Source organism: Paroedura picta, chromosome 7, assembly GCF_049243985.1.
Source record: "Paroedura picta isolate Pp20150507F chromosome 7, Ppicta_v3.0, whole genome shotgun sequence".
Taxonomy (NCBI): Eukaryota; Metazoa; Chordata; class Lepidosauria; order Squamata; family Gekkonidae; genus Paroedura; species Paroedura picta.
Window position 1 is genome coordinate 113,331,636 of NC_135375.1, and position 12,779 is coordinate 113,344,414.

The 12,779-nt window shown below is 47.9% G+C and overlaps 1 protein-coding gene across 4 annotated transcripts in view; it reads left to right on the forward strand.

Moving 5' to 3' along the window:
* Window positions 1-12,779, forward strand: part of VCL (vinculin) — a 78,566-nt gene that overhangs the window by 38,854 nt on the left and 26,933 nt on the right. For 2 of the 4 annotated variants that reach the window (XM_077345980.1, XM_077345982.1), the window contains exons 7-12: window positions 633-726; window positions 3,973-4,120; window positions 5,745-5,898; window positions 6,784-6,959; window positions 8,385-8,575; window positions 12,463-12,662. In XM_077345980.1, coding sequence (XP_077202095.1) covers window positions 633-726; window positions 3,973-4,120; window positions 5,745-5,898; window positions 6,784-6,959; window positions 8,385-8,575; window positions 12,463-12,662 — 963 coding nt within the window. The remainder of the gene's footprint in view (window positions 1-632; window positions 727-3,972; window positions 4,121-5,744; window positions 5,899-6,783; window positions 6,960-8,384; window positions 8,576-12,462; window positions 12,663-12,779) is intronic. The other 2 variants (XM_077345981.1, XM_077345983.1) reach the window with 1 other exon arrangement.

The following is a 12,779-nucleotide window of genomic DNA, read 5'->3' on the forward strand; positions in this document are numbered from 1 at the left end:
ACCAGGCCCTACAGCTTTGAGGCTGGTGGGAGGACAGTATAGGTCCTAAGGAGGCTTGTCTATAGCAAATAACAAGAATTAACATGTTGATTGCTGTAGTCACCTCTTTGGCTTCTATGCTAGCTCTGTTTGCATGTTACAGCGAACATGCATACATCCTGTGTGTACATGTGTACATGAGTACATCTGTTTGTGCGAAAGAGCCCACATGCATTGCTCATGTCCAGCTCTGAATGCAGCATAAGCATTACTCTGTGGCCTTGGGCAGAAAAATCAGAGGTGTGACCTGGAGGTCTGTTCACTGCCACTTTCGAACAGGGCTGCTGACGGAGGGCAGGTGGTCTGCGGCATTTGCATGCAGAAGGAATGCTGTGTTGATTTCATTGTCAAGGTGTTAACATGGTAGTCAGTGGAAGCACTAACTTCTTGAGTTGCCAGGTTGCTTGCCAAAGAAAAGAGTGCCTGGTATGATTTCGGCATTCTGCGTGACTGGTGCGACTGGCGCAGGAGCGGGCTGGTTTGGTGGGTGTGTTGTTTTCATGCAAGAGGGCCATGTTCTGTGTTCTGTTGCCTCTGGATCCACATCTGCTAGTACCTAACTGGAATAATCTCCTCTTTTTAAAAAAAATGTAAAGGACACAGAAGCCATGAAGAGGGCATTGGCCTTGATCGATTCCAAGATGAACCAGGCCAAGGGCTGGCTTAGGGACCCGAACGCTCCCCCAGGTAATGTTATGGTCCTTAAGCATCATCATTATCATAGCTTCTTGATAAGGGACGCTAGTGGGTTCAGGTTCTATCCTGTGTATAGAATCTAGGTCCTGAACCAACGAAATGCAGAATGCTGCAACTCACACCCGTTTTGCTCCTCTTCATTCTCACTTCAAGGCCCTTCTACCCACTGCCCAGCTTGCTCCCGTTTAGGGTTGTGTGTGGCGGCGTCCGAATTGGCCTGGAACGGCCGATTCGGACGCCGCCACACACAACCCTACTCCCATTACTCCCTCGGTCATTTCAGATTTCAGCAGACATTTGAGCCTCCCTGTAAAATCCTAACGGCTCAATTGGGGTCCCCAACCTTTTCGAGCTTTTGGGATCCTGACACAGCCCCAAGATCGTTGCTGCAAAATAGCCACTGTGAGAGGCAGAGCCGACCACAAAAGGCTGCCTTGGTGTACAGTCATACCATGGAAACCCCTCCGCTCCAGTAGCAGCCTCTGTCAAAGCACAGCCAATCAAACATCGAGCAGTTGATATTACAAGCTCTGCTGGGTAAAACTCCCTACCTGGCCCCACCCATTTTCTGGAACCACTTGGCAGGTGCTAGGAGAGAGGGCAGTATGTTGGGGACTCCTGGGATAGGTGTCCATGGCAAACTGAGAATCTCAGGATGCTGAATTCTGTGCTTTATATCAGACTAGCTGCAAAGCCCGTTCCCAAGAGCGGGCTTTTAAAGGCCCCCCCCCAGCCCCACCGGCTGCCTCCCTCAGGACCAAGGGACCAAGGGAAAGAAACCTTCCACCCCACCAGCACTGCGGCTGCTTCCCTGTGGCCCGCAAAGCGGTCTAGCTGCCTCTGAGGCAGCGGGAGCGCCTTGAGGGCTACAGGGAAGGGAAACTTCCCCCCCCCCATGAGTGGGCAAGCAGGGAGGGATGGTAGGTGGAGAGGGAGGGCCAAATAGGGTGTGGCCAGCTTTTCTGGCTGCACCCTGATTGGCCCTATTACATCTCGGACAGCCAGGATAGTCTCCACCCCCAGGCCTGTTTCACAAATATATAAAGAGGAACAATGGATAAAGATTAGGCTAGTTCAGTGCGTGTGCTGAATTACAACAGAAGCACCATTTCCCTGCGATGCAATGCTTACGCTAACTGGGTGCTTTTTAGTTTTCAGTTCCTCCATGTAGAGCAAAGCTTTGCTTATACTTTATTAGTTCATCCAAGCTACTTTGTTCAAAGCCCTCCTAGATCACTCTTCCAGCGCTGCTGTTTGACACAGAAAGATGTTGCCTATTTATTACCCTCCTCTCTTTCCTCTGCTGCAAAGGAAATGTTTTCTCCATTAAATTAAAGACAGGAGAGCAGAACTTTGTAATTTATAAGATTAAGGCCATCTCTGCATCTTAACGTGATTGCTCTCCAAAATTAACTAGGGTTTGCATCTGTGTTTACTTGCTGGTGCCTGCTAGAAAATCTCTCTGCAATACTGCTCTGTGTCATTTTTCTTTTTCTTTCCAGGGCCTGTGTAGATAAATTGAAAATACTGTTTTGAACAGGCAGTGGAATCATAGCAAATGGTATCTGGGCCTAAATCAGGCGTGGTCAAACTGCGGCCCTCCAGATGTCCATGGACTACAATTCCCATGAGCCCCTGCCAGCGAATGCTGGCTGTCCACGGACATCTGGAGGGCCGCAGTTTGACTACCCCTACCCTAAACCGTCTTGTTTTCCTTACAAGCTATTATGGAATCTTTGCTTCAAATTTTAGGTTAAATAAATAAGAATAGTTGTAAAAGATCATGTTGAGTAAGATTTCCACTTGAGGCCATTGCTGCTATAATGCTCTGGACTAACCAGTTAAAATGGACCATGCTGCCCAGGATTCCCTGCTCTTCCTTGGCCAGCTGACATTGGTTAGTGCTAACTGGACCCAATGTCAAATCCTCTTTAGTCTTAACCACAGGTAAACCTGGTTGACTCCAATCAGTCAGTCAATCAGTCTTTATTTTTGTAGCCCACCCTTCCTGAACTCTCAGAGCAGGTAACAACATGAATAAAAATAAAAATATAAAATCATCTATAAATTCCATAAACATTAAAGCATTCAATTTCTTTAACTGCTTGGTGGGCACCAGAAAGATGCTGGCACATATGCCTGTGTGGATACAGTTTTACAATTTCTGCTCTTGTTGGTTGACAAGTTTCTAATTAAGTTTTCCTGCTCTTCCATTTCTGCTCTGAGACCCCACAGACATTTGCTCCCAGTAAAGGTAGAAGACTAATCCTGTCTTTCAACCAGGAGCTGGGGATATCCCAGTCATCAAAGCTGCCCTAGGGACAGATCAAAGAACAGGCATTGATCAAACCCTCCGAGGAAAGGCTTGGGGATGCCTGGAGAAGAGGAGGTTGGGAGGAGACAGGATGGCTCTCTTTAAGTATCTGAAAGGTTCTCAGTTGGAGGAATGGGTTTAAACTACGTGTAGAACAGTACCAGCTAGATATAAGGAAATAATTCTTCACAATCAGAGTAGTTCAGCAGTGGAATGGGCTGCCTAAGGAGATGGTGAGCTCCCCCTCACTGAGAGTCTTCACGCAGCCGCTGGACAGATCCTTCTCCTGGGTGCTTGACGCTGATCCTGCTCTGAGCAGGGGGTGGGACTAGATGGCCTGGATGGCCCCTTCCCCCTCTAGGATTCTAGGAGTCCAGTTCAGCCATGGAATGGATTGCCTAAGGAGGTAGGGAGCTCCCCCTCACTGACAGTCTTCACACAGCAGCTGGACAGAAACTCATCCTGGATGCTTGAGGCTGATCCTGCATTGAGCAGCGGGTGGGACTAGATGCCCTGCATGGCCCCTTCCAATTTTATCATTCTACGATTCTATGATGGTGAACAGACATTTTTCTGAAATTGCTTTCAAAAAAATGTGTTCCCCTTTCTCAAAGAACGCTCTGAAAATTCCATGGAACTACTGCTTGGGAATGCACGTTAGCCTCAAAACCAATTGACTTTCAGTGATGTGCCTCCTGCCCAATCCTGTGAATGGATAGACCTATTAGTAGAGAAACATTATCCTGCTGTGGAAACACTGTCCTATTATGATGGATTATATTTCTTTGCAGAGTCCATTCGATAAACTTGCTTCCCTTCCTTCATTGGACGCTGCATAGGTTCTAATAGGACCGGCAGTTCCCTTTACGTAAATAATGCATGACTCACCTTGTCCCTTTTCGTACATCCTTGCTTCCCGCCAGGCGACTCCGGTGAGCAGGCCATTCGGCAGATCCTGGATGAAGCAGGAAAAGTTGGAGAGCTTTGTGCTGGCAAAGAACGGCGCGAGATTCTGGGAACGTGTAAGATGCTTGGCCAGTTGACTGACCAAGTGGCAGACCTTCGAGCTCGGTAATCTCCTGCTTTCTACTAAAGACAAGTATCGCTTTGTTTACGAGGCAGTAATTCTGGTGTTCCAAATGTGGCATTTCTTTAAAAAGAACACAGATGGGTAGATTGATCCCTGGTTTGTTTTATGCAGTGACAAGCAATATGTTTCTACCAGGATTGAACCGACACACAGAAGTTCTCCAGGGAGTCCTGCACGGTTTACTGCATAACTTTTTATATGTCCTTTCCCTGTGATCATGTGTCATATAAACAAGAGACTGGACTATTCAGCCCCCCTGTCCCCTGTTTTGCCTTCCTCGCAGTCCCAATTTCCCATCAGCCTTTTCCCGTGGCTGGACTAAGTGCTTTCCTACTTTGCAGAATTGTCAGGTTTCTGCAAGGATATTGGCCATCCCTGGTGGTAGAGCTGCAATTGAAACCTTTCCTCATTTCGTATTTTGTTATTTGTATTGATCTCTAAGAGCTAAATACTGACCAGGTTTCCTCACTGTTCACAAGATTTTCATCTGTTAGGTCTTCGGACTGTGTTTCTTGTCTGCGGTCAAGTTTATATTTTGTGCCCGTAGAATTAGGCCTGTATTGAAGATATGACTGTGATGCAACATGAATGGGGCGGTTGTCTTATTTGTTTTGCTGAGGGGCTTTGGGGCAAGGAAATGCTCTTGACTTTGAAACAGGAACAAGAGATTATGCACATGAAAGTGCCATCTAATCCTAAAATTGTTCTGAGAATGGTTGCACTGCACCTCTACCCCATTTATAGCCTGACTCTCTCTTGTTGTGTCCTGTTTTAATGGGGTTTTTACTCAATGGGATTTTTTATCAAAGGACCATTGTAACCCACCACGAGCCAGTCTACAGGAGTGGTGGGGAATAAATTTATTTGATGATGATGATGATGATGATGCACCAAAAATCAAGGGGCCACCACAGAGCAGGAGGGAGGGAGGAAACCCAAGTTTTCTCCAGAAGCTGCCGTACAATTAAGCTAACATTATTTTCCATTTGCATTTGAAAGCTTCTTTTGCTGAATGGGGGCCGTATCTGTGGGAACGGCCTGGTCTTCCACAGTTGGTCGATTAATCAATGGGGAAATGTGATGTAGGGCAGGGGTAGTCAACCTGTGGTCCTCCAGATGTTCGTGGACTACAATTCCCATGAGCCCCTGCCAGCATTTGCTGGCAGGGGCTCATGGGAATTGTAGTCCACGAACATCTGGAGGACCACAGGTTTGAGTACCCCTGATGTAGGGTATGCTCCAGTTCTACAAGAGGACAAATGAGTCAGTGGATCCCCTCATCATCCAGGTGCATGCATCAAATGTGCAGAATTGATGGTTGTTCTCTTCTCTCCCCCGGAAAAATATATAAAGCACAGTAGTGCATTAAGCATCTTGCCCCCAAATGGGCTGTAATCCGAAAAGTGGCTCAGGCAGAGGCAGGAATGCCCCCCTTCCCAGATGCAGGCTGCGCCAGGGTCCTTTGTGGAGGCACAGCTTGGTAACTCCCATCAGTTCTGCATATTTACTTTCCTGGGCAAATTGGCGGCCTCTGAGCTCTGTGAGGTCCAGCCTAGTTGGCAAAAGCACCCAAAGGTTCCTTTGTCTTCTTTCTCTTCTTAACAGGGGACAGGGCGCTACACCCCTGGCCATGCAGAAGGCGCAGCAGGTGTCCCAAGGCCTGGATTTATTAACCGCCAAAGTGGAAAATGCGGCTCGCAAGCTGGAGGCCATGACTAATTCTAAGCAGGCCATTGCCAAAAAAATCGATGCGGCTCAGGTATGCCTCGCACCACTACACAGGGGGGAGGAGAGAAGCCTTCTCGGTTGTCCTGCACAGTTGTGCCAGATGCTGATGAGCCCGTTGTTCTCAGAAATTATCATCCACTATTGTCTGGGTCTTAGTGAGAACCTTCGTTTCCTGCACATAACAATAATAATTAAATTAACTGTTAAAGGGACATATTTCATTCGTTTCCAGGCTGAGGTGTAATCATGGGAGGCCTACCAGTATGGAGGAAGAGCCCTGCTGGATCAGGCCCATGGTTCGGCTGTTTCAGTGGCCCTGGAGGGCCAGACAAACGGAGCACAGAGTCTGAGGCCGGCGCTGGCATTTGCTGCCTCTGTATATGGAGGATCCTTTCAGTCTCCATGGCTAGTAACCATAGATGGACCTCTCCTCCATGCATCTGTCTAACCAAATTTTTAAGACCTGGCCAACACTGGCAGTGAATTCAACTATTTAAGTATCTGCCCAGGAGTAATAAATTTCCTTTTGTCTCCTGGATCCATCTTGAGGAGCCAGATGCTTGTAAAACAAAACTCTGGTTCTGAAGTGTGCAGATACTCTGGGGAAGGGAGGTAGTTAGACAGAATTCTAATTGTCCGTGAGTTGAGGCTATTTTTAATACTGTTTAATTTTAATTTCATTATAAATTGTAAACCGCCCTGAGCCCTTATGGGAGTAGAGTGGTATAAAAATACAATGAATGAATGAATGAATGAATGAATGAATGAATGAATGAATGAATGAATGAATGAATGAATGAATGAATGAATGAATGAATGAATGAATGAATGAATGAGCTGCACGATATTTTGGACCACCAATATTGTAAGTTGATCTCTAAATGTGACATGTTGGTCCCCTTTTCCCCACGCAAAGAGCTGGCTGGCAGACCCTCATGGGGGCAGTGAAGGAGAAGAACACATTCGAGGGATTATGGCCGAAGCCCGGAAAATTGCAGAGCTCTGTGAAGATCCCAAAGAGAGGGATGACATTCTGCGGTCCCTGGGCGAAATCTCTGCCCTGACGGCTAAGCTGTCAGACCTCCGGAAACAGTGCGTATTCTCGTGTTTCTGCTGACATCATTGTACTTGGTCAGCCCTCTTGATTCCAGCTTTGGGCAGAGGGGCTTGCGGGCCAGTTCCACAGCTCTGAAATGTTATGTCTGTCGACTTTGCCTTTTGTTTGCGTGCCTGTCTAGCCACATGTTTATGGTATTACCCAACTGTGTGTCTTTTGGGAGGGGAAGAGGAGAAGCTCTGGGCATCTTCCCACGACAGACATATACGGGGTGGCCAGTCGTTCCATCTTCTTTGGGAGACACTGGGAATGGAAAGGCAGCGTGGTGCAGCGGCTGGAGTGTCAGATTAGGATCTGGGAGGCTCCGGTTCACATCCCCCCTCTGCCACGGAAGCCTGCTTGTGCCCCTCACATACCCTCTCCGCCTAAGCCAGGGATACAACGGAGAGAAGAATGGGCTGAGCTGCTTTGGGCTCCCACTGGAGAGGAAGTCGTAAAAGTCATGAAATAAATAAATGATTGTATTTCAGGAAGAAGAGGTGGGATAGTCAATGCCCGTGGGATTCCCAGGACCTTTGGAAGGAAGTCTTGAAAAATTAATTAAATAATGCCGATAGAGGCTGCAGGTGGTGGAATCTCATGAGCAGTTCTTTCCTGGGCTTATTCTGCACACAATGGATAATACACTTTCAAAGTGCTTTTGCAGCTGGCTTTTCCTGTGCAGAACAGCATAATCTACTTTTAAAGTACACTGAAAGTGCATTATCCAACATGTGCAGAATGGGCCCTGGGGAGGCTGGTCAGACCTTGTGAGCTAAGCGGGGTCGGCCCTGGCCAGTGTTCGCATAGGAGACCTCCACGGAATACCAGGGTCATGACGAAGAGGCAGGGCAGGCAAAAAAAAAAAAAAAAAAAAGCAACACCTCCTGCTTTGGAAGCCCCACCACAGTCTCCTTCCGTTGGCTGCCATGTGACTCCCCTCCCCCCAGGTAACCCTGTGCAGTTAGGGAGCTCGGGGATTGCATTTGACAGCGTGCCTGATGTTGGCTCCCAGCTGAAAGGAACAGATTGTAGGGACTGACTCTGCCTTTTCCTGTTGGCTTTGCTTTCGTGCCTTGGGGAGAGGGGAGAGGAGGCGCGGGTGTCAGAGCACTGGTGGGCGCACATCCGCAGGCACGGTGCTCCGTGCCTGCGTGTGTGTGCCCGCCGGTGCACTGACGCCCGCGCCTTGCCCATGCCTCCCCCCCCCCACGGCGTGGCGCTGGCTGCGCCGGGAGAGACCAGCCGCTTCAGGCCCCAAAGCGCCCAACCCTACAGTCTGCATTATCATTGATTCACGTCCAGCCCACAGGTGTGTAAGTCGGCTGGTTATACTTGCAAGCCTCGTCCTCTTCATTAAAGCCAACCTAGTTTTTGACAAGGGATTTCCGGGAGCTTAACTGTTCCTCTCTGCTCCGCAGTGGAAAAGGGGATTCTCCCGAAGCCCGGGCCTTAGCCAAGCAGATAGCTACTTCCCTCCAGAACCTGCAGTCGAAAACCAACCGGGTGGTTGCAAACAGCAGGCCGGTCAAAGCCGCTGTCCATCTGGAAGGCAAGATTGAGCAAGCTCAGAGATGGATAGACAACCCTACAGTCGATGACCGAGGCGTGGGTAAGCTTTTTCACTCTTTGCTTGTCAGACCAGAGCGTGACACCAAGACCTATTCAATCGATCAATCAAACTTTATTGCAGTCGTTCAGACCAAGTTATATGAAGTTAATACATAAGAGACCAAAAGAATATGGTCATTTAATGTACTACAATTTAAAACGGATCATAAAATAAAACTTAAAACTTTGGTGCTTTGGAGCATCGGATTTTTATGGTGGCGGCACAAAACGTAGCCAGCTGAGTTGTCACCTGGGGGGACTCATGACTTAGCAGCCTCTTTGCTTGATCTACATCGTGATGTTCTGGCAACTTTTTAAGGAGTGGTTCAATCAAGTTGCTACGAATGTCTACATAAGCAGGGCAGTGGAACAATATATGCTCTCTTGTATCAGTTTCACCACTCCGACTAGAAGGGAGACTGTTTTGAGGGTAAACAGGGAGAAAACAAAAAGTAATTTAGGCTCCATGTAAACTGGCATTGCCATAAGACTAACATATAGAGAAGAAAGGTTTATTCAAGGCGTGAGCTTTCGAGTGCAAGCACTCTTCCTCTTGGTCTTAAAGGTGCCACTGGACTCTGATTTTGTTTTGTTGTGCTGCTTCAGACCAACACAGCTACCCGCTTGAATCTGTAGAGAACAAGTCCTTGGTCCATATGCAAAGTGTAGAGTGATGACAAAAGGGAAAGGATTTTTTTTTAAGCAAAAAACTTACCCAAGGAATTAATGTTAACAGGATTAATGTAGGCTGGAAAAGAAAACTCCTTCCTGGCTTGCTCTTCACGGGGAGGTATAAGTTCTCGTCAGCACACGGGGCTGAGATCTGCCCAGTCTTGCTTGCTTCAGTGTCATGGAAAAGGTGGTCTCTCCGGGCACTGCAGACAGGCTGCCACAAAGCTCAAGTCTTGGATCCACAGGTGAAGGGTGAGCCTTTGGACTCAGCCATTGATGGACTCAGATTGCACCCCGCCTTTCTCTCTCTGGCCAGCTCAGATATGGCGGGCGTCACTCTATTTGCCTTTTCCCAATCTGCAAACATGGATGCCAGTGTAGAGGCTCTCAAGAGAAAGGATTCTGGATCCTATGAACAGGGAACAGCACTTCCGTAGAGTTTAAAAAGGTAAAGGTAAAGGTATCCCCTGTGCAAGCACCGAGTCATGTCTGACCCTTGGGGTGACGCCCTCTAGCGTTTTCTTGGCAGACTCAATACGGGGTGGTTTGCCAGTGCCTTCCCCAGTCATTACCGTTTACCCCCCAGCAAGCTGGGTCCTCATTTTACCAACCTCGGAAGGATGGAAGGCTGAGTCAACCTTGAGCCGGCTGCTGGGATTGAACTCCCAGCCTCATGGGCAAAGCTTTCAGGCGGCTGCCTTACCACTCTGCGCCACAAGAGGCTCTTAGCTCCGTAGAGTTTACACCTGGCCTTTTAACTCCTTCCTGTGCCAAGCTTTCAGTTCTTGTTTTTGGTGGAGATAGAAGTACAAAACCGTTCAATCCAACCTTTTGTTCATGAACAGAGGATTATTCCGCGTGCCGGCTTCAGAAAGCCCAGAAAATACAGGGAGTACTTGGCCCTCCTCTGGATAGGAGAGAGAGTCACTCAAAATACGATAGAAAAGCCCAAAGAAAAAGGGGAGGGTTGCCGTTGTGTTCCTGTGCTTTGTACACAAATAAATAAATAAATAAATAAATAAATAAACAAATAAAACAGATATACTTATATACAGATATACCTAACAGATATACATAATTACATAGCTGCAGGGGTCAACCATAACTGGTAGGACCTCTAGCACATACCCTCCTGCTTTTGATTAAATCTAGCCCAGTTCACAGTATACAGACATCTGCAGAAAATACTTCTCAGTGATTGAGCACAAGCAAGCCTGAACAGATACATTCCAAAGCGGATGATTTAATTCACAAAAATTCAGTCATTTAGTTCCATTGGACTCTTAGTTCCGAAAGAGTGGAAAAGTTTCACTGCAAGGAAAGAAATTCTTTTTCTCAATCCCCCTTCTCCCTTCTCCCCCCATGCCAGATTTTAAAATGTTACATTTCTGGCCTTCCTTCCCTTTCTCTCTCAGAGGGAAGGCTATCTAGTAACATAAACAAAAATTCGGAAAGGGGGGGAGTTCGTTGATCTGTGGGCGAGGCAGCTGCGGCCCACTTTCTCAGTCTGGGCCAGTTGCCTGCTTCCTACAGAAATGACAGATGCCAATCTCCAGGCAGGAGGAGTTTACAAAATACCCTAGTTAAATCAAATTACCACCAAAATCTTTGAAAATATAGGACCATTTAAAACAGTGGGGCATAGCAGTTTACTTGCTTTTGTTCCCAGTTAGTTAAAACTTTTTCAGGTTTCTGGACACAGGCTATCTAGGGCAAAGTAAAAATGCTCTCCCCCTTCTTTGAGACGTTCATCTCATTTCAGAGTCGAGTGGAGGAGAGGGAAGGTGGGTAGCAGCGAAAGGGGAACTATTGGCTTAGCATCTTCCCAAGTGGAAAATGCCTTGAAATCAATTCAAAATAAACTACTACCAGTCTGTAGCCACTGCACACTGCAGGCCATGTGAGGGAGATCAGTCACCTTCTTGGGTGTTGAATTGAGCCAAGACATTCCCAGAGGCAAGAACTAGAGAGAACTGCTCTGTGACAACAGTGCTATGAGAACTGTGACTAGCCCAAAGTCTCCTAGCTGGCTGCATGTGGAGGAGGAGCAGGGAATCAAACCCAGCTCTCCAAATTACAGGCTGCCACTCTGCACCACAACACCAAGCTGGCTCTCAAGTCAAGTTGGGCCTTCCATCAAAACTCTCTGTTCAGGGGTCAGAAGGAGGGCTTGGACATATTTAAAATAGTCAGAACTCTCCAGCTGGTGCTGCTTCTGCTGATGACCAAACTGCAAAGGAATGTAGAGCTCCTTAAATATAGTGGAAAATATCAATGGGTTCAGCTTGGAAAATAACCACGTGGCTACAATTTAGGTAGCACCAGGCCTTGGAACACAGCTGGAACGATGACCCAGCAGCCAGCAAGGACTTCTGTAAAATGGAGCTCTTCCACTTCAGTCGAGGCCAGAGCGCTCCACCCCCCGCCCCAAATGCAAACACTCCTAGAAGTCTAGAATCTGCAGCTAAACCGTTGAAAAATTACTCAGCTGCAGAGTTGTAAGGTTTAAAGGTTCTACAGATAAATATGCTAAAAGGACAACTATTTGGTATGTTCCAAGGTTCATGATGCTTTCTTTGTATTGCCCTGCAAATCTTTCCCTGTAAGCCACCCTGAGCCACCAGGGAGGGTGGTCTATAACTGTGATCAAATAGACTGTATGGGTGGGTGGGTGGACCCGATCGATCAGTAGATTGATAGTAACATTTCCACTTGGACAGAAAATCTTCATGATGTTGCCACCCAGACTGGTTATATGAAGACTCTCAACATGATATCTGTTTGCACTGTTGCATTGTTTACAGTGTTTATATTGTTACCCCTATCAGTTATTAGTGTTATTGTTATGGTTATTCACACGTTGTGGATTGTTTTCATGTATTGTTCATCCATTCCGTGTAAACCGCCCTGAGCCTCCGGGGAGGGCGGTGAGGGTAGTTTCTTGCACTAAGTCAGGTTGAGGGCAGCTCATTTCTGGCCATTATAATGGAAACTAGGGGTGGGCAAACTGGCCCTCCAGATGTCCATGGACTACAATTCCCATGAGCCCCTGCCAGTGAATGCTGGCAGGGGCTCATGGGAATTGTAGTCCATGGACATCTGGAGGGCCGCAGGTTGACTACCCCTGTCCTAGGGTCACCATTCTTTGCTATTATATAATTCTGTGCTGAGAGTGTATCAGAAAAAAAAGTCACACTCTCCCAACTCCTGCCCCAGGCCAGGCCGCCATCCGGGGACTCGTGGCTGAAGGCCGTCGTCTCGCCAACGTCATGATGGGGCCGTACCGCCAGGACCTGCTCGCCAGGTGTGACCGTGTGGAACAGCTCGCTGCCCAGCTGGCAGATCTGGCCGCCAGAGGGGAAGGGGAATCTCCCCAAGCAAGGGCCCTTGCTGTTCAGCTGCAGGACGCACTGAAGGTATGGGGGGGCCGGGGGGACCTGTTTCCATTGCGCAGGGCAAGAGCCGTGGAAGGGCATCCGTCCCTCTTGTTTGGCTCTAGGAACTGGGTGGGCTTCAGGCGGCTGGCCAGGGTC